General features: G+C 36.2%; 1 protein-coding gene across 6 annotated transcripts in view; it reads right to left on the bottom strand.

The window, feature by feature from the left end:
* The window catches only part of ZZZ3 (zinc finger ZZ-type containing 3), a 123,874-nt gene that overhangs the window by 6,001 nt on the left and 96,342 nt on the right, over nt 1-21,531 (bottom strand). For 4 of the 6 annotated variants that reach the window (XM_015464841.3, XM_005204412.5, XM_024989586.2 and 1 more), the window contains 9 exons: nt 16,652-16,790; nt 13,874-14,021; nt 13,675-13,790; nt 13,035-13,106; nt 10,937-11,038; nt 9,936-10,031; nt 7,875-8,027; nt 3,083-3,217; nt 91-191 (listed from right to left, as the gene is read on the bottom strand). In XM_015464841.3, the coding sequence (XP_015320327.1) occupies nt 91-191; nt 3,083-3,217; nt 7,875-8,027; nt 9,936-10,031; nt 10,937-11,038; nt 13,035-13,106; nt 13,675-13,790; nt 13,874-14,021; nt 16,652-16,790 (1,062 nt within the window). 6 annotated transcript variants of the gene reach the window in all.

Raw genomic sequence — 21,531 nt, 5'->3', positions numbered from 1 at the left:
TGGTTTTCTAAGTAGTTTAAGAAATCAAACTCACTAGTAGCTGAGAAGCTCTTGTCAAAATTTAAGACCTACAGTGAAGGAAACACTTACCAGTCTGAACAAGAATCACAGAAATCCAAAGACATTTCCGGAGGACAATCCTGGCAATGCCACCGAACACCCTGGATAGGTTCTATGCCACAGTTATCACACTAATAAAGATTCAGAGAGAAAAAGTATTCAGCTAAAATCATCTGCAAACCTGGGCATTTGATTATTAGTAGTTACTTACTTGAAAGGTACCTCAGACCAGTATACAATGACTGTGATTGAGAAGCACTGACGTAATACCATAGTTAAACTATCCAAATATGTTACAGAACTATTTAAAACAGGTTACCATAACTAACATAAATCCAAGTGAACACAAAATTCGCTCTGAAATTTTATCTTACTCAGCCACTTTCCAAAGCCAAGAAGGCTCCTATTAACCAATGCCCACCAAGAAGAAAAGGCAGCTCTTTCTCAGTGTTGTGACATTGTGGGAGCCAAGGTGTGTTCTGTGCAACTTAGAAACCAAAGTAAATGTCATTTCTAGTTTCTCTTATCATCAGGCCAACTAGAGTAGCTGACACACTGGCAAACTAGCCACAGCTGGGTTTTGCAATAGAATTATGAGAAGTAGAGACAGTTTCTTCCTGAAAAGACAAAGTTGTCAATTAGGAAAATCTCTAAGGGGAGAAGCAGGGCCACTGAAAGAGCAAGAGAAGAGAATCACTTAATGCAGTCTGGCTAATGGCCACTCTAGAGGATCAGAGGTACAAGAATTTTGTTTTAAACTTATCAGTCACAGCATACATCAGTGTTTTTATGTATACCACTTCCAGTGAATCTGTAGTTGATGGCCTCAATTTTACTTCCTCCAATCCCACCAAGTATAATCAGTTCTAACACTTACGGTGTTCTCAAACCTGTTAATCCTTCTATTTCCACACCCATCAGTCAAGTTCAGGACATTCTCATCTTTTGTCTAAATAAACCAGGAGAATCTCCCAACCAGTCTGTTGTTAGCCTTTCTTCCTCTTCATTCTCCATATTAAGGCCAGAGTGATCTTTTTCCCCCTCTACTTTTTTTTTTCCCCAATTACATAAAAAAGCATACAAGAACAAATTATTATTTAAAGATTTTAATACTATAGTCAGAGATTAAGAGTTACCCTCTGTAAACCCACTGCCTTCCTAAGAGTTATATATTTTAAGAAAATAGAATGATCTTTCCTAAATGTAAATTTCATATTACTCTCTGCTTAAACTTCTTCAAAAGTTCTCCAACACTTAAGGAGAAAATTTGGCAAAATTTCCAAGGCAACTAAATAGCCTCATACTACTCTCCAGTGTGTACTCTAGTCATATGCAACTATTTCGCTCATTTAACTTCTCTAAATTACTTATGAGATGAAAACAGAATAAGGGAAGGGAGTCTGTTTATCGCTGAATCCCCTAGCACTTAGCAAAGTGCCTGGAATATAATGGGTTAGGGTCAAAATTTTGTGGAATGAATAAATGTATTTCTACCAGACTCACAAAAAACAGCAGAGATAACTGAATCTGAAAGGGGAAAAGAAATTTCTGATCTATTAACAATAGTAACAACCAAAGAAATAGCTCTATAGGTGAATGGATGGATAAAGGAAATGGTGTTCTCTGTCCTCCTCTACACACACATACACACACACACAGGACTATTATTCAGCCATAAGACAGGAAGAAATCTGTCAAAGCCATTTGTGACAACATGAATAAAACCTAAGGACATGATGCTAAATGAATTAAGTCAGACAAAGAAAGACAAATGCTATATGATCTCACTTAAATGGAGAATAAAAAAAGTTGAATTCAAAGAAGCAGAGAGAGAGGAGGTTATTGAGGGTGGGCAGGGGCTGCGGGGCCTGGGGCAGGAGGCAGGGTATGTGTGTCATTGGTCAAAGGGTACAAACTTTCAGTTATGAGTAAGTTCTGCACATCTAATGTATAGCATGGTGTGTGTGTGTCTGTGTGTGTGTGCACAGGTGTGCTCAGTTGTGTCCAACTATTTGTGACCCTATGGATTGTAGCCCGCCAGGCTCCTCTGTCCATGAGGTTCGTTAGACAAGAATACTGGTGTGGGTTGTATAATTATAAACTGGTAAGTGTACAGAGGAAAAGGGTGGAATGTGAATTTATAACGGAGGGACTATTAAGTGCGTGCTCAGTTGTATTCAACTCTGCGACCTTATAGACTACAGCCCACCAGGCTTCTCCTTTCATGGAATTTTCCAGGCAAGAACACTGGAGTGAGTTGCCATTTCCTCCTCTAAGCAATCTTCCTTATCCAGGGATCGAACCCACGTTTCCTACATGGCAGGGGATTCTTTACCACTGCGTCATTGGGGAACCCCTTACAGTATGGTATATATAGTTAATAATATTGCATTGAATACCTGAAATTTGCTATGAGAGCAGATGTTAAGTGTTCTTGTCTCAAAAAAACAAGATAACTATGTGAGGTGAACTTTTTTTTATATCTTAAACTTTTTTATACCTTAAAATATTTACAATTTTTAGTCAGTTATATCTCGGTAAGTTTGAGAATAGCTAGAGAAAAATTTTGCCTTTCATATACTACCTCAAAGTTGCCTACAGCCATACCACCCTGAATGCAGCTGGAAGTTTTAGTCACTCAGTTGTGTCTGGCTCTTTGCAACCCCATGGATTAGGTTACCATTCTGTCCTCCAGGGGATCTTCCCAACCCAGGAACCAAACCTGAGTCTCTGGCACTGTAAGGCAGATTCTTTATCATCTGAGCCACCAGGGAACACACCAGATCTCATCTATTACCTCAAAGTATACCTGTATATTTTTCTTATTTCTACTGAATCATAAATCTCGTGACACCAGTTTAACTGTGACACACTACTTTGTATAAATGAATAGGACAAGAGCTAAACTTACTTTTATCTGTGTGCTTGAAAGTTGTGGAGCTGAAAGCTCTGAAAACCACCTTAAATATCTCTTATCACCCTTTCAAAAATTAAATTAATAGAAAAATTAAGTAGAATTTACCTTGAATCCTACATGCTGCACAAATCCACTTTCAGCTTGAATTTGCTGAAGTTTTTGTTTTTTTAACTTTTTAAACTGTAATAGTTCCTTATATTCAGGTAAATTCCTATACGTGACAGGAATACTTTCTTCATCCTATTGAGGAAAAAAAAAAAAAAAACCAGTTAGCTTGACAATTAAAACAAATTAGTATGAGAAATACTGATAAAGAATATTTTTCTATTGACAAGGTATTTTTCACATTTAAAGAGACCCTCAACATTTTAGGGCTCATAGGAAATCAGTGCTGGTACCAGTAATATTTTAGACTAATACTTCTGGAGGGCTTCTTAATGCAACAGTAATACTAAACTACAGTAGGCAGCTTCATAATGCAAGTACCAGGGAATAAGCATGACTCCCACTTCTGCCATACCACAGACTAATGCAAACTCAACCCCTTCCCAACAAGTTCATGGAGACCTGAAAGACTCCTTATAATCTATTTCTTCCTGATCTGCAGGAAGCTCCTCTTCGCCAATCTAACAGATTTTTATGCTTCCTCAGGTAAATATGGCATTTTCTTTAAACAGGCAAAACAATCTCTATTCTGCCTTCTGCTCAGTACTCCAATGATCAAAACAGTACATTTCTCTTAAATGGATGAACTTAAGTTACAAAGATGATTATAAAGAACTGAGTATAAAGAATAGTAAAAACTACACAAATATATAAAGTTGAAGCTGACAGATGAAACACTAACTGCTTGCTATTCTCCCAATTTATTTGTGCTCTGCCACCCAGTATCTATTTCTTTCCTTTGCTGTCTCATGACTGATCCCATGGTCACTGATTCCCACAATCCTCCTAAAAAGCACCTCCAATTCATTAATCCCATGTTCCATCAATTTCCAATCCTGGACCAGACAACCCCTATACCTCACATTCCTCCTGCTTCTCATGTTAAATATTATTAGTACTATGTTTATATTGTATCAAGGAAAATGATGTTTACACAAAGTATAGCATTTGCCCAATTTTTCAAAATTGGCTAAGATGGTAAATTTTATGTTATGGGTATTTGCCACAATTAAAAATAAAAATTCCAAACGCTTCAGTCATTAAAAAAGAAAAATCTTGCCATCTGCAGCATGAGGGATGGACTTGGGGCAATTAAGTGAAATAAGTCACTTATTTGGAGAAAGACAAATACCATGATTTCACTCATGCAGAATACTAAAAAATAAATACATAAACAAAACCAAAAACACACTCCAGTATAGAGAACAGATTGGTGTCCCTCCCATGGAGGGAAAAAGTGGCAGGGGTGGGAAAAATGGGTAGAGGGGATCAAATGTATGGTTACAGATGGAAACTCAATTATTGGTGGTAAGCACGCTATAATATACGTTAGTTGAGTTAAAATGCTGTACACATGAAACACACAATGTTATAAACCAAACAAATATTTTTTTAAATGTTCACCCACAAACACGTTTCCTAGTTATAATCATTTTAAAGTTACTTAAAGGAGAAAAACTATGACTAATTTTAAGTGGGGCTAAAACAGGATACAGATTCTCTCTCTAGCTCTGCTTTTCTGAAAAGAGAAACTGAAATCTATAAATTTTACAGTAGAGGGTTCATAAATAAACATTTAAATAGCTATATTAAAGTAATCAGAATGGTGTGAACTGGTACTCATTTAAAAATAAACAAAATCAAACAAAACTTAAATCAAATTCAACCACCTATACTACATTTTACCAATTTTCTCAAAATGTATTTCTCTTAAACATCCTACCATCACTCCTCACCTAGCTAAATTTTATTCTTCCTTTAATGATGACCTTGATATTACTTCCTTGGGTCTTCCTCTTAAATCCTCAATCTACATCAAGTCCCTCTAAAATAATTACAATCACACCTATTTTTGAAACACTTTTGTTCATAACTATGCAAACTGACTTCTAGCAGAGCCTGTTATGTATTAAATATAAGTGAATAGTACTCAACTGAGTAATTATAATATTCACAAAATATAAAATTACACATAAATGTCATATCCTAAGACACAGCAGATACTAGCTGCTTTTCAAAAGACAATTTAAAAAGCAAAAAAATTAAGAATATAGACATTTTATGGTAGTCTGATACAAAAGTATACAGTCAATATTTGATTAATCTAGAAAAAGAACAAATGAGATTTACTTTTATCTGCTGACTTTTCATTAAAATCTCCTTATCCAGTTACCACATATAATCAAAATATAAGGAAAGATACAAAGCAATCTTTATGTCCTTTAAGTGAGGAATCAGAAGCACATTACTTACTAAGAATTTTAGTATAGTAAAGTAAAAAAATATTAACAGCAATAAAAAGGAATCTCTATGAAGGGAAAATAAAACGAAAAGAATTAACCTAAATTAGCATCCAATGGATGACAACACAAAGAGGAATTAATCCTAGAATATTTAAAAAGTGTGATTTGACGTTATTTCTATAGTAGGATATATCCTAAGGCAAAAAAAGGCCACCCAAAAAACCTGTTTTCAGTATCATATTGTTGATGGTGGTGCTGGTATTAAATTCTGTGACTACTTGTGACCAGTGTGAGACAAAGAAAGTGAGCATTATGTTGTTATCACTAACAACTGGGATTTTTAGCATGGGAGAAAAATGATACATATTAAAGATCAATATAGGTAAGTAAAATTCTCGTAAGTCCTAAGTTGAATTTTAAATAAAAATATTAATTTATTATATCTTTTCATTTGAACAAATATATAACATTTCTCAGTTCTGTCCACTGTACAGGCTTAAGTACAATGATCAATCCAAAAGCAAGTAACATCATAGATTAGGATGTGTGTGTGCTTAGTTGCTAAGTCATGTCCAATTCTTTATGACCCCGTGGACCATAGCCTGCCAGGCTCCTCTGTCCAGGGGATTTCCAGGCAAGAATCCTGAAGTGGGTTGCCATTTCCTTCTCCAGGAGATCTTCCCGACACAGGGATTGAACCTGAGTCTCCTGCATTGCAGGCAGATTCTTTACCACTGAGCCACCAAGAAAATCCATAGACTTTTATTCCATTTTATTGGGACAGAGCCTCCAAATACCATTTCTCAATAAAAGAAAACAGAACTAATTTTAGCTCTGAAGCAGGAAATATATAAGATGAGCTTTTAATTTCCTTGTTCCAGCAGATAGTAAGAAGGCTATAAAAGACAACTAGAATCCTGTCAAATGATCTCAAAATCCAACTTGAATAGGTTACAACCAACCAATGGGCCAACTTGGACACTAATAAAGACAATAATGTCAATGCAATGAATTTGTCAATGCACATAAATATAAGTCCAAAAACTCATAAGAATACAAAAATTTTAAAACCTTATGAGTCATTTTGGAGGCTACTAGAGACCAAACTCACTATTTTAAAAACAAGAAAATAAAGGGGATGATCAAGCAATTATGCTGCCTTTTTTACATGTACCTTAGGATAATCAAAGGTTTGTCTAGTCAAGGCTATGGTTTTTCCTGTGGTCATGTATGGATGTGAGAGTTAGACTGTGAAGAAGGCTGAGCGCCGAAGAATCGATGCTTTTGAACTGTGGTGTTGGAGAAGACTCTTGAGAGTCCCTTGGACTGCAAGGAGATCCAACCAGTCCATTCTGAAGGAGATCAACCCTGGGATTTCTTTGGAAGGAATGATGCTAAAGCTGAAACTCTAGTACTTTGGCCACCTCATGCGAAGAGTTGACTCACTGGAAAAGACTCTGATTCTGGGAGGGATTGGGGGCATGAGGAAAAGGGGACAACAGAGGATGAGATGGCTGGATGGCATGGACGTGAGTCTCAGTGAACTCCGGGAGTTGGTGATGGACAGGGAAGCCTGGCGTGCTGCGATTCACGGGGTCGCAAAGAGTTGGACACGACTAAGCGACTGATCTGATTTGATCTGATCTAGGATAATCAAATAGTTGATGGCAGGGTTACTTTACAGAATATTCTATCAAATACATGAAGAAAGAATTTTATTATTTTGTAACATCTAATGAGTTAATGGGTCAAAGCAGCAATCAATGGCTGCTATGTCAAAAGAAAGAGACAATCAGACTGATGAAAGTATACACGAAGTAGTCCTGCCCACCCTAACAAAAAACAAATCTGAATCTGATTAATTATCTAGATCTATCAACGTATAGGAGATTCAGAAAACAGAGGAATAGGTTACATGACACCAAGGAGATGCAAACAACAAAAGCTACACTGTGGTAAATTCTCTAAGACAAATAACCCAGGTTTTCAACAAAACAAGTATGGGGGGGCGGGAAGAGGTCTTTTGCAAATTATAATTTGGAAAATGTAAACTAACTGTGTATCTGATTATATAAAGGATTACTTTTTAATAAACATGATAATGACATTTCATAATGTCTGAAAATTGCTGCAAAATAATCCCAGAAAGAAAGTTGGGGTGGGTAGGAAGTATAGATAAAAATAAGATTGCCACAAATTGATAACCATTAAAACTGTATAATGGGTGCATGTGGGTTTATTTTTGAATTAGCTTGAAAGTTTCTTCTTAACATTTTTAAAGCCCAATGTAAAACAAGTTTAACTAGTTAATTCAAAAGAAAAGAAAGCAACATTATCTGAAGAATAGGAATAAATAGGAAATCCTGGTGCTCCCATTTTGCATTCTGATCTGTATAATATAAAGACAGATGTGGGGTCGCACAGAGTCGGACACGACTGGGGTGACTCAGCAGCAGCAGCAGGATACAGATACAGTATATATAACTTACTGATGCCTCCTCAACAGCAGTGTTCATATGGCTATGAAAACAGGATCGGTCATCATCTTCATCCATATACACTGGTGGTTCATGGGAAGTCATGAAAGTGGAAGGTTTAAAGAGATGCTTATTAAGGGGGTGTTGTCGTCTGCTTGTTGAAGACTAAGTGAGAAAACAAATTTTTAATTGGGATAGTGGACAATCATTAAAAGAATCAAAAATATAAATGCTATTTCCTGCAAGACTGTCTAATCAAAAGGGTCGCACCTCTATCCTTCAGCATACTTTTATGTGGTTGTTTTTTCTGCTACCTGGATTTTTAAAAGCACAACAAGCCTTAAATAAAAACAAACCAAACCAAACAAGCAATTAGAAATATAGGGGGAATATCCACATGGAGTATCGTGGACCACATGCTTGTATTTGTATCACCAACATTTTTCACACTCTTGGCATTCACATGCTGAACTCTTAAAGTCATCTTATAGATAATCAAGGAGGATGAAGTTAGCCAAAGCCAGATATAAAACTATCAAGTAAAATGAAAATTTCCCCAACATGATGAATGTTTGAAAATCGTATCTAATATTGATTGACTGCTTACCCTTCGTCAATGTCACTTAATCCTCAAAACATTCCTATAAAGCAGTTATTATCACCTCTAATTTAAAAGTGAAAAAACAGAGGCACAAGGAGGTGAACTTTTATGTTCAAAGTGCTGCAGCTAGATAGTAGCAGAACCAAGATTATAAACTAGGTCTATATGGAGCAATGGCCTCACTGTGAACCACTATGCAGACTTCCTGTCTTCACTAACAGCATAGCCACGAAGAATACTTAAGCTACATGGAGAACCATTGTTTCATCTCAAAATTCGAACTCTAACCACGGCTAAGAATCACAACTATGACTGGGCCAGATCTCTACAGTCAAAATGCTTATTAAATTCCCAAAGGAGGAAACACATTTAGGCTTCTTTAGTATTCTTTTTGTTAGCATCATCTCGTTTTAGTGGTGAAAACATGAGGTGTACAACACATCTAAAGGTAACCCAGAAATCAGGACAATTAGATATTAGGTTAAATGCTGGTTGTTAAAGTTCCAACATTCTGAAGTTATAGGATGAATTCTACACACCTAAGATAGACAATGCTACAGTGGGGAGAGAAAAATACAAAATATTTTTAAAATATGAGAAATTAAAACAAGCTTCCAAAGTTTGGAAAAGAATAAAAATATTAAAACATAGAGATGTATAGACAATATACTTAATGTAAAATTATATAAAATAGTCAGCTTCAATAAGGAAGGGTAACAGCATTAGACACACTCCTAGCTTCTCTTTGTATGAAAGGTGGCAGTTTTTGGGAGGGAAGGTATCAGGATGATTTACCAACAAAATGAAAGAAGGACAATTATGTGCTTTTCCCCCCTTCAATTAAAGCAAAAAACTGGCTATAATTTCATGCAGTGCTCTACAATAGCTTTTTCACTGTACAGAGAAGCAAAGAATGGTCGAAGCGGCTTAGGAGCAGAATCAGAAGATCAATGATTCCCAGACTCGCTAGCTATGTGACTAGGCAATTTACTCAGTGTACTTAGCTTTCTCATCTATAAAAAAGGTTGTAAAACAGGACCTAGCTCAGAGCATTCAACAGTAAGAATAAAAGGTAGCTGTTAATATTAACATAAGTAAAGTGAAGGTGATACTACCCACACTTTTAAGAATTGTAGTGAAGATTAAATTGGATTTATACAGCATATGTATAAAACAGAAATTGATTATATTATTAAAGAATCAAATATCCTAAAAAGTTTAACATCACAAAGGCCTTTCTGACATATATTCAATCTAATACCTTTCAAACAGTACTCATTCACATAAACTAACATACTCCTAAGAAAACACTGAAGTTCACTTATGCTCAATGTAACAAAATGTTTAGAGTGAGTTTCTTTAAAAATAAAATAATGTTGTTCTGAATAACATACATACTTTTACACAGCAACTCTGACTTTGATGATCTTAATCTGAGATCTAAAGTTTACTTTCACCAATTTTCTTTTTACCTTTTTGGAGTATATGTATAAGTTTGGTGTTCTGCCTGGGACTGGAATCCCAGCTTTAGTTAGTTTTATGAAATACTTCTGCACTCGGCTGGCAACCTAAGAAACATGACAAGCCTTTTAACATAATGAATGACAAGACATTCAGTACCAAAATAGTTTTAAAAATATACGTGTATCTTAATGAATAGTAACAACTTAATAGCTACATAAATCTAGAAATAGTTTTAAATTGCCAAAGACACTTGGACCAAAAAAATTGTTAAATTAAATCTGTTTGATTCCTAAGCTAAACACATCTTCAACTTGTGAACATTCGTGCATAAGCATAAAAACGTATCTATTAATATCAATGGGAACGTGAAGGAGAAAGCTGGCAGATATTTTTTTAGAAAGACAACCAGGGAATACTAATTAAGGCATTATCACAAATCTATTAGCATAGTCTAACCCAAAAGCACATAACTGCTGTACTCATCAAATACTAAATCACATTTTTACTTTTTAGTATTTCATAATGATTCAAAGCAGAACTATCTTGAGTTGTTTCTAAAATCAATAAACAATGTTATTTTTTAAAACTCCACATACTATAGTATTGTGTAGCTAAAAATGAAGGAGCAGATCTGCTGATTTTAGCTGCATTATCCTTCACTTTAAAAAAAAAAAAACAAAAAAACACATCAGGGACTTCCCTGGTGGTCCAGTAGTGAAGAATCCACCTGGCAATATAGGGACCATCAGTTCGATCCTTGGTCCAGGAAGATTCCACATGCTGCAGGGGAACTAGCCTGTGGACCACAACTACTGAGCCTGTATGCTACAGCTTGTGTTTCACAACAAGAAAGCCACTACAATGAGAAGCTCACGCACTGCAGCTAGAATAACCCCACTTGCTGCAACTAGAGAAAGCCTGCAGGCAGCTGCAAAGACCCAGCACAGTCTTTTAAATAACTTAAAATATAAAAAACATGCCAACAATATGGAGCCATCTCCTCAGTTACCTGTTTTGCTGTCCTGTTGCCCAGTTCATCTGCTATCTTCTGCCAGCGTCGAGATTCTACTTCTTCAGGAGGGTATTTCAGGAGTAGCTGTTCAAGCTTTTTCTAAGCCAAACCAAAGACCAAATTTAAGAAAAGTTTAATACTGAGTTTCTAAATAAATACATTCACCTTTCATCTTAAAAACTACAATACTCCCTCCCCAACATTAGGGGTTAGGTTAACTAGAAATCTTCATGGTAGGAAAAGTTTCTAGTAGGAATTTAAAACTTCACAAGGAAAATAAGAATCAAGACTAAACCGATGAAAGACCTTATAAAGATTTTTCTATTCACCTCAGTAAAAAGAAAGCACTCCTCAAAAAGGAAATATATTACACATTTTAGTGATTTCCACTGACCACATTTTCTTGCTAGACTATGTTTAAGCGACTATGGATCTGACAAAACTATATAAAAATTCATTTGTATTCTGACAGAATACTAAAAGAGATCTTTTCCTCCTTTGTGTGATCCTCTATTTAAATATTTAACTTTAATATTCTGACTTATCTTCAAAATTCTCCAGTAGTCCTAAGGATGCAGAATATTCTGGATGTTGAAATAAAAGGAATGTTATCACCCAGCTATCTCAGTGCGCAGGATGAGCTTTTAGGCACCATTGATTGGTATTATCTCTGCAGGGCTGAAAGACCAATAAACTGCCTTGGAGACTGGAGTGTGTGCTATGAATAATCTTCTTATCCTATCTTAGTATGGGCTTGGCTAAAGGAGTATTTTAACAGGTGGGCTTCCCTGGTAGCTCAGATGGTAAAGAATCTGTCTGCATTGTAAGAGACCAGGATTCGATTCCTGAGTTGGAAAGATCCCCTGGAGAAGGAAATGGCAACCCGCTCCAGTACTCTCAACTGGAGAATCCCAAGGACAGAGGAACCTGGCAGGCAACAGTGCGTTGTGCTGCAAAGAGCCAGACACGACTGACTAAGCACACACGAACAGGCTTCCCAGGTGGCACTAGTGATAAAGAACCTGCCTGCCAGTGCAGGAGACAAAAGAGATATGGGTTTGATCCTCGGGTTGGGAAGATCCCCTAGAGAAGGAAATCCCCCAGTGGGCTATGCATGGAGCTGCAAAGAGTCAGACATGATTGAGCATGCATGCACTTGGGCAAAGAATCTGCCTGCAATGTGGGAGACCCAGGATCGATCCCTGGGCTGAGATGATTCCCTGGACATGGAAATGGCAACCAACTCCAGTATTCTTGCCTGAAGAATCCCACAGACAGAGGAACCCGGTGGGCTACAGTCTGTAGGGCTGCACTGAGTCAAACACGACTGAAGTGACTTAGCACAAAGTTTTTTATAAACGGATCAACTCATTATAACTGTGGGGCTAATCCTTATATGAGATAGAATATATCTCAAACATTACCCACAAACAATCCTAGCTATATGCCCAAATGTAACAGAATACTATGACCTTGCTTTTTCAGCTCGTCTCCAAACAAAAGTAAGAATTCACTTTCAAGCATAGCTTTACTTGGCTCCAGGTTTTTCTGTCTCACAAAGCTGTATTACAAAAACTTTATTCCATCTGTTTCAGTATCTTTTTCAGGCCCCCTCCCAAAACCCAGGTTCCTTCTTTAGAAACCATCTCCTAAATGGAATTCATATATTCTCAGAATGAAAAATTCTTTACATCTGCAAAAAGGTATATAGAAATAAGTTTAAACATTTTAAATTCATGATTAAGAGGGATTGCATACAACAGTATACACTTCCCAGGTGGTGCTAGTGGCAAAGAATCCACCTGCCAATGCAGGAGACATAAGAGACAGATGTTCAAACTCTGGATTGGGAAGATCCCCTGGAGAAGGGCATGGCAACCTACTCTAGTATTCTTGCGTTGAGAATCCCATGGACAGATGAGTCTGGCAGACTATAGTCCATGTGGTTGCGAAGAGTCAGACACCACTGAAGTGACTCAGCACGCATACACACATACACACACACACACACACACAATATACACTTTATTCACAATACTTACTCAAATTTTAACTGCATATTTTTTAACCTACACGATTGAGAAATATCTATTACCTGTTCTTCAACAGTCCACAATTGGTTAAATGTTTCAGGTTTGGTATCATCACACAGGCGTCCTCTTATCATCTGCATATAAAATAAAGCTTTGTCAGAGACAACATAACAGACTACTCTTTGATATAGCCAAATAACAAATGAATGATGACAACAACTTCATTTTAAAGAAAAAGAAATACTACTTTTTCATTCTGAACCCACATTTATCAAAGTTCATCTAATTAACAGCAGCAAGGCCAGGTTACAACCAGCAAATCCTGGTTACATTCCACTATGCACAAAGAGCTCTTATTTTTAGAATAAATACTGTACTATATGTCAGGCACTGAACTCATCATGTTACATGTACTACTCATTATAATCCTCACAACTCTACAACATAGGGTGATATTAATCACATTTTATATAAGAGGAAACTGTAGCTTGGGGACTTTAATAGAAATGACCATCTGCAGTTCCACTGTTAATAAGTAGTGGAGTTGTGATTTCAACCCAGCTTTTTCTTAACTTCAAAGTTCATGTCCGTATTATATCTTCAAGTGAAGACTGCTTGAAATTTAAGAATACAAGTCAGCAAATGTTAAAATCTTTTGTCTACAATTCAAATTTTCCTACTCCAACACTTTATACTGCCTACCTGAGGACGACTGTTTGAGCCTTCTGGACCATCACTCAAAGGCAACATAGAGTAGGAAAGGGACTCTCCATCCTTCCTAGGATCTAAAGGACTTTTTGGTCTAGCAGGTAAACCTACTAAAAAGAAAACCATGTATAGGATTATTAAAGCAAGACTTTGCCAGGTATTTCTCTACTTAAAATATCATGTAATTTATTACCTTTATCAAAAACTAGCTTAACTCTCCTAGTATGCCTTTTACGGTTTTTAAATTCTCTTTCAAAGTTTCCAAGGCTATTGGTATATTGGTCCCATACAATCTCAGGCAACTGAACAACTCTCTGCGGATATGGAAGCCCTATATCAGCCTGGTGGGAGGAAAAAAAAAGTGACATATAAGGTTAATTCAAGAAATTATAAACAATAGCCAAATTTTCAGATGATTCCAAATCTAAATAATCATCAACTGGCATTTCTATTCACTCTGAATCCAACAGTCAATAAAAATACAGTCAAAGCATTAAATGGTATAATGATAGCCACATAAAGAAAAATGAACTTAACAAAACATAAGCACTATTTTTTGATAGAGGTCTACAGCTGACCTATACAGACATAATGTTCTTTAACACACTTAGAAATAGCAAAGAATGCTTTTTATCTCTAAGAACAGCATATGAAATGTGTTTGACTGAAATAGATATGACCTGACACACAGAATTCATTTTAAATGGACCCCTGTGGTCCTAACTTATTCACAAAACAATGAATTATTTTCATACTATATAACTCTTAAGACATGTACAAAAAAACCTACCACATTTTGAGAATCAAAACTATATCCTTACTTTACTTTGAATTCAGTTACTTTATCAACCACCTTCAGAAGTTATTAGTTGTCATTACTAAAACCAGGTTATTATGTGATCAGTCTTTTGATAGGAATTTGGGTTACATAAGTGGGGGTATTGGTCAGAACTCATATAATGATAAAACTGGGATTTCTGAATTTCACTGTATATAAATTTCACCTTAAAAGCTTTAAAAAAAATTTAGTTAATAATATGCACTCTGAAGTATTTTGGTGTTAAGTATGTGTGTCTGCAACTCTGGAATGCATGAAATGGATTCCATCTTGAAATGAGATAGAATGGCAGATGGAAGGATTGAAAAAACACACAATAAAGCAAATACAGTAAAATGTTTATTGTAGAATCTAGAAGGTGGATGGATGTGTGTATTAAAACTATATAATACTTTCCACTTTTTTGTCTACTTAACACTTTTCATAATAAAATGTTCATTAAAAAATTAGGTCATAAATTATGAAACTGGCAAGCAAAGTCCATACTGTGATACAGAATTCTTAATTTTTATTTTGCTTGTGATACAGTATACTACAGCCCTCATTATAATAACGTATATCAGTCTAAGACTCAACTTTTTGAAAAGTTAGAATAGAGTGTCTTTTAAAACAATGATGATAAAACATCAAAGAAAGCTAACAAGCCATAAAGGTTCCCTGCATTCTATGTACCAATATATTTGGTTTCCTTAATTTCAATTAGGAGTTTTCAGACGTTCACTAAAACAACGGGATCATATGTCAACAACGTAACTACTATGGTAAACTTAAAGAAAGTTGGCAAATTAAACATATATGAGTTAACACAGAAAAACTAAAGAATCAAACTTCGCAGAAAATTTTCTTTCCAAGGAACACAAGTCTTTCATGATTACCAATGTATCTGGGATTTAATACACATTTGAACATTTTTGCAAAAAAATCTTAAGAGGGTCAATGTCACACCCTTGTTTCTGAAATAAAGTGAAAAGAAATCTAGTTCTAAATTAAACATGGACATGGAAAATCTGCAGATAACCAACCACGGACGTATATAGTAGATGTGTGTAACTGCAACTTTTTTGCCCACCCAACAACTGAAAAAAATGAGTTTAAGATTAAAGTACAATCTATTTTAGTTGAAACCATGATAAGTAAACACTGAAAGCGTTCATAAAATGAAGTCCCCAAGACTGCTGCCTCAACACCTGGTAGACCACTTTTGTGACTCATTAATAACTAGTAACTAAACTTGTCATTGGAGAAGGCAATGGCACCCCACTCCAGTACTCTTGCCTGGAAAATCCCATGGACGGAGGAGCCTGGTGGGCTGCAGTCCATGGGGTCGCTAAGAGTCGGAAACGACTGAGGGACTTCACTTTCACTTTCATGCACTGGAGAGGAAATGGCAACCCACTCCAGTGTTCTTGCCTGGAGAATCCCAGGGACGGGGGAGCCTGGTGGGCTGCCGTCTATGGGGTTGCACAGAGTTGGACACAAATGAAGCGACTTAACAGCAGCAAACTTGTCATACACAACTAAATTTGTGTGTTAAGGTGAAAAAGAGGGTTCTTTTTCATAGTTTTTCAGTTTTAACTTTTCAGACAATGCTTTTGTCTAATATTTACCTCTCAAATTTATTGAATAATTTGTGGGTCCCTAATTCAAGACAAATACTACGGCATAAACGCACATCTTGCACCTCATTCTCATGACCTTGGCAACCACATCCTTAAAGACATTTAAAATAGAATTTTTGTTTGTATCACCATTGTTTTCTACTGCTTTTAGAGTAAATAAAGCAGTAAATAAACACTAAAAATACTAAAGTATTTTTTCTTTTAGTTTCAATAAACTTAAAAGTCCTAAAAGCAAAAAAGGGAAAATATTTTTAAGATGGGGAAGGAAAAAAGTAACAGAAAAAGACTAAACATGGCTAGAAACAGGACATCAAGTTTCTATACAAGCATCCAATTAAAGCTCCTAGCCATCTTCACTGGGGGTATACTTATTGTGCATTTGGTGGGGGTGAAGGAAGGCAATATCCCACCTTCAGTAACATGGTTAAACATTTTAAAAAGTATTCATATAAAAGAATAAATAAGGTTATTACCAAATACATCTCAATAAATTTAAAAAGTGGTCAAAATATACCTTCTTCTGGAGTTTTTCCACAAATCCAATGGGATTTTTTAGTGCTTCTCTCTGATGTCTGCCTAAACTTTCAAGGTCCTGGACTGCTTGAGAACGTTGAGCTTCGAGTACAGCAATTGTCTGTAACAGTCTCTGATAACTACAGAGACAAAAAGAAAATAAAAAAAAACTCACTAAAATTTTTTAGTAACAACAATAAATAAAAAACTGAGTTCAATCCATGATCTACTATTAAGTCACACGTCTTTGTAAAGTTACCTGAAAGAGTTTTAGTAAAACATATTACTGGGAATAAATGAGGTCTTCCTGAGTTACGAAGTACCTAGTTAGAAAATATCAGTTAGAGAAAGCAAAGCCTTATTCCCCCATCTTAAATTCTTAATTCTCAAACCTGAATAAGTACAGAAAATAAGAAAACGAGCATCTTGACTTTCGAGCAATCAGTCATTAAGAAACAGCTAAATTAGAAAATAATTTAGCATCAGGAGGGATCATCACTTTCAGTCCCTCTGCTGTACCCCGTTAGAATAAGATATCTGTGACAAATTTTCTTGACTAGGGTTACAAGAAACTTTCACATAATTCAGACATGATCTTGGTTGTCATGATTCTCATTTGTTCTTTCTGTTCATGTTTAGTCGCTAAATCGCGTCCAACTCATCTGCAACCCCATGGACTGTAGCCACCGGCTCCTCTGTCCATGGGATTTCCCAGGCAAGAATACTGGAGTAGGTTGCCAATTTCTTCTCCAGGGACTCTTCCCGACCCAGGGGTCAAATCTTGTGTATTCTGCTTGGCAGGCGGATTTTTTTACCACTGAACCACCTGGGAAGCCCATTCTTTCTGTTATATCTCCATTCTAAAGGAATTTAACTTGTTATTTCTTACATATTAAACATTTTTACAGAAAAAAAGACTTACGCAATATTAAATTACTTAGTATTTCTTAAGTAAAAAGAAATATTTTTTACTTCCCTGCCTATAAATAGGCTAATATGAATTTTACCCACATAAACCTACTACCTGTTCATATTCTCCCCAACTCTCCCTCTGGTTCACATTGTCCTGGCTCTCTGAGAAATGTCTGATTTCACATATGGATCACATATGGAAACATGTTAGCCCAAAAACCTTGAATGCTCAAATGTATTTTGCAAAAAGAACAAAGAACAAACTGCTGCAAATTTACTTCAAAATAAGTTACTAGGTCTTTAAAATATTAGTGAAGCACCACTGTTCTTTATAACTTTGAATAAATTTCATTCTATTTCCCAATAGACTGTAAACTCCATGACAGCAACATATCTGAAAAGTTCACTGTTTCATTTATCCAGTTTGCAGCACACTTCCCAGCACACACATGTTCAGTAAACATTTTTTGAATGAACAAATGGATAGATGTTCTGTGCAATCAAAAGTATACTGAAACTTTAAAGTTCATAAGTCAGCAAACAAGCAGAAATTTCAAAGGTAAAGCAATGCAGTTTTGATGTCCACAACCATGGCATGACTGCAATATAACAGTATCTATCAAAATAATTTTTCAGCCCCTACCTAAAATATATTCTTATCCTTAAGTGCTCTGTTAACTAATCCCTAATGAAATGTTTAATAATTAATATTAAAAGTGCTAACACTGAAAAGTAAGACTTTTCTCAAGATAGAGCTACTTCATTCAAACGTTAGAACTGAATCAGAAAGCAATGGCTACATTAAAAGTTACTCCTGGGGTAAGTTACAGAGGTTAAGTCTAAACTCATTTTCACTCTGCCTTCATTTGCTTTGAGGTATATGGAGTGTACAAACCTCGACTGTGCTGGTATTTTCTACCAGGCAGGCTCAATCTTAGGGTGACTGTAGTGAGTTGAGTACTAGACCTAACCTCTCTATAATACTCTTAACTATCCTACTTCACCCTCAGAACGTCTATCCCACTTAGCTGAATAACCAAAGATTTATCATGCAGGATACACTTCTCTATCATCAATAAAAATGATTGAGTCTATTAAACTTGCAGCAAACTACTGCACGCAAGTAACAATTAATGAGGCACAAATAAGAAGAGACTTATGAGAAAAAACAAGAAGCTTGAAAAAAGTGCTATAGCAGTTACTGCAACTGAGAAGAAAGGTCTCTCTTTCAAGTTAATAACTTCTGACAATCTTTACTGTATATAAATTATTCCACAATGATTCTGACTTAAAAAAAAAAAATTCCAACAGAGATGACAAAGAAAGTGTAACTCTTCACCCCCTATTTTGTTTCTCTTTAATCAAAATAAAATGATTATCAAATTGAAAGGCCTAGTCCATACACTGGTAAAGATGTACAAGTCCAAAATAAGTTAAAAGATTGTAAGAAAATACTGAATTTAATTCTTCAGCCCAGCTAATTTGAATAATTTCCTAGAATATTCAGAGGTTTTCCCAATAAGATTACCACATATATACCTAAGCAGAAATGAAAGGGATAAAAAACGTGCACCTATGTCTTTACCTACGGCTGATTCATGTTGATGTATGGCAGAAACCAACACAACATTGTAAAGCAATTATCCTTCAATTAAAAATAAAAAAATAAAAACAGAAAAAAAAAAAAACTTGCATGGGACTTTCCTATTAGTCCAGTGGTTAAGAAGGCACCTTGCAATGCAGGTGACACGGCTTCAATCCCTGGTCAGGGAACTAAGATCCTACATACCCTGGAACAACTAAGCCCTCACATCATAACTAGATAATCTGTGTGATACAGCTAAAGATCTGACACATTCAAATAAATAAGTGTATTTTTAAAATCTGAAGAATAAAAATAAATTTCTTTGGGACTTCCCTGGTGGTCCAGTGGTTAAGACTCCAGGCTTCCATTGAACAGGGTGCAGGTTTACTCCCTGGAACTAAGATCACATGTGATGCAAGGTACAACCAAAAAATATATAAATAATAAATATTAAAATAAACTTCTTCAGTCTGAAAAGGCTATATGTTACAATTCCAATAATATTAAATTCTGTTAAAGATAAAACTAAAGAGATTAGTAGTTCCCAGAAGTTCAGAGAAAGGAAGAGGGTTGAGTAAATGACATACAGGGAATTTTTAATACCAGTAAAATTATTCTACATGGTACTATATATAATGTTGGATCCATGACATGGATCTGCCAAAAGCATAAAACTTAAAAAGCATAAAGAATGAACTTTAATGTATGCAAATTTTTAAAAAATCATTTAGTAGATTAGGGAACCCTAGGAAGGAACGTATTCTCTGACACAAGGATCTAAGTATATTATACATATATAAAACTACCTCTCTGAAGGCGGTAGAAGGAAAAGATCCTGACCGAGGTAACTCTGGAAATGAGTAGCATCTCAAAGACTAAAGGTAAAAGGAACTGATCATAAGCAATATATTCTGCTTTACATAGCTATTTCCAAGTAGCTAAGAATGAACAATTCTAATTCTGTGTACATATATAATGGAATAAACAAATGAGTGGAGGATGACCAGGGTTTGCTATTGCTAGAGTGGAAATTTACAGATAAACAAGGGGAGAAGCTAGAAGAATCCATGTGGTAATATAATTAATTAGGGATGGAGTCAAAGTATAAACTCATATTTAGCTTTATATATATGTAATAGTTACATATAGAAGTATTTATAGATAGGTGTGTGTATATATATATATCGGAGAAGGCAATGGCACCCCACTCCAGTACTCTTGCCTGGAAAATCCCATGGACGGAGGAGCCTGGTAGGCTACAGTCCATGGGGTCGCTGGGAGTCGGACACGACTGAGCGACTTCACTCTCACTTTTCACTTTCATGCATTGGAGAAGGAAATGGCAACCCACTCCAGTGTTCTTGCCTGGAGAATCCCAGGGACAGGGGAGCCTGGTGGTCTGCCATCCATGGGGTCACACAGAGTCGGACACGACTGAAGCGACTTAGCAGCAGGAGTAGCAATATATACATACACACACACACACACACACACACACATATATACACACACACACACACACACAGAGATAGATTACCAAATACACATGTATTTTCCTGCTCTGCCAGCTCAGACAGATAAATAAAATAATCAACTGCATCCAGCAGTGAGCATACAGAACTCAAAAACTGACTTCTAATACTGCCTTCTGCAATAAAGGGAAATAGGGTTCCTTTGCAAAGAAGGCTGATTCTAGCACTGGGACACGAAATACACAAGATGAATCTGGAGTATTTTGAAGTGGCAAAAAAGCTATATAACAAAAGTACACCACCTTAGTGGGACCCAGGAGACAACAGAAAGGTTCCCTATGGCCAAAGCTGAAACAATTTGAACAATAAAACAGTGCTACTAAATTACACCTCAAAGTAGGAAAATAAGTATTTATGAGTCTCTACTTATCCCTGGTGGCTCAGACAGTAAAGTGTCTGCCTACAATTCGGGAAACCCAGGTTCAGTCCCTGGGTCGGGAAGATCCCCTGGAGAAGGAAATGGCAAGCCACTCCAGTATTCTTGCCTGGAAAATCCCATGGACTGAGGAGCCTAGTAGGCTACAGTCAGTCTATGGAGTTGCAAAGAGTCAGACATGACTGACCGACTTCACTTTCACTTTTCACTTACACAAATAAATGACTAAAGGAAAATGAGGGAGAGTGAGATGGAGGAAGCGTGGGGGGGATGGTGGGGAGAAAGAAAAAAAGGGAGGAACAAAAAAATCTCCCATGTAGAAGATTTCCAAATAATCTGTGGAGACACTCTGCTCTCAAGGAGAGAGACCCATAACTCCCTACTCCTTAAGTGTGGGCTGTACATAGTGATTTCTTTCCAAAGAAAAGAGTATGGAAGACAGAGAGTAACCTCACAGTGGAGAAACCTGACAAACT

This window comes from Bos taurus, chromosome 3 (genome assembly GCF_002263795.3).
Source record: "Bos taurus isolate L1 Dominette 01449 registration number 42190680 breed Hereford chromosome 3, ARS-UCD2.0, whole genome shotgun sequence".
In the NCBI taxonomy this organism is placed as follows: Eukaryota; Metazoa; Chordata; class Mammalia; order Artiodactyla; family Bovidae; genus Bos; species Bos taurus.
The sequence above is the reverse complement of the archived record's forward strand: the minus strand, read 5'-3'. Positions and strand labels throughout refer to the sequence as shown.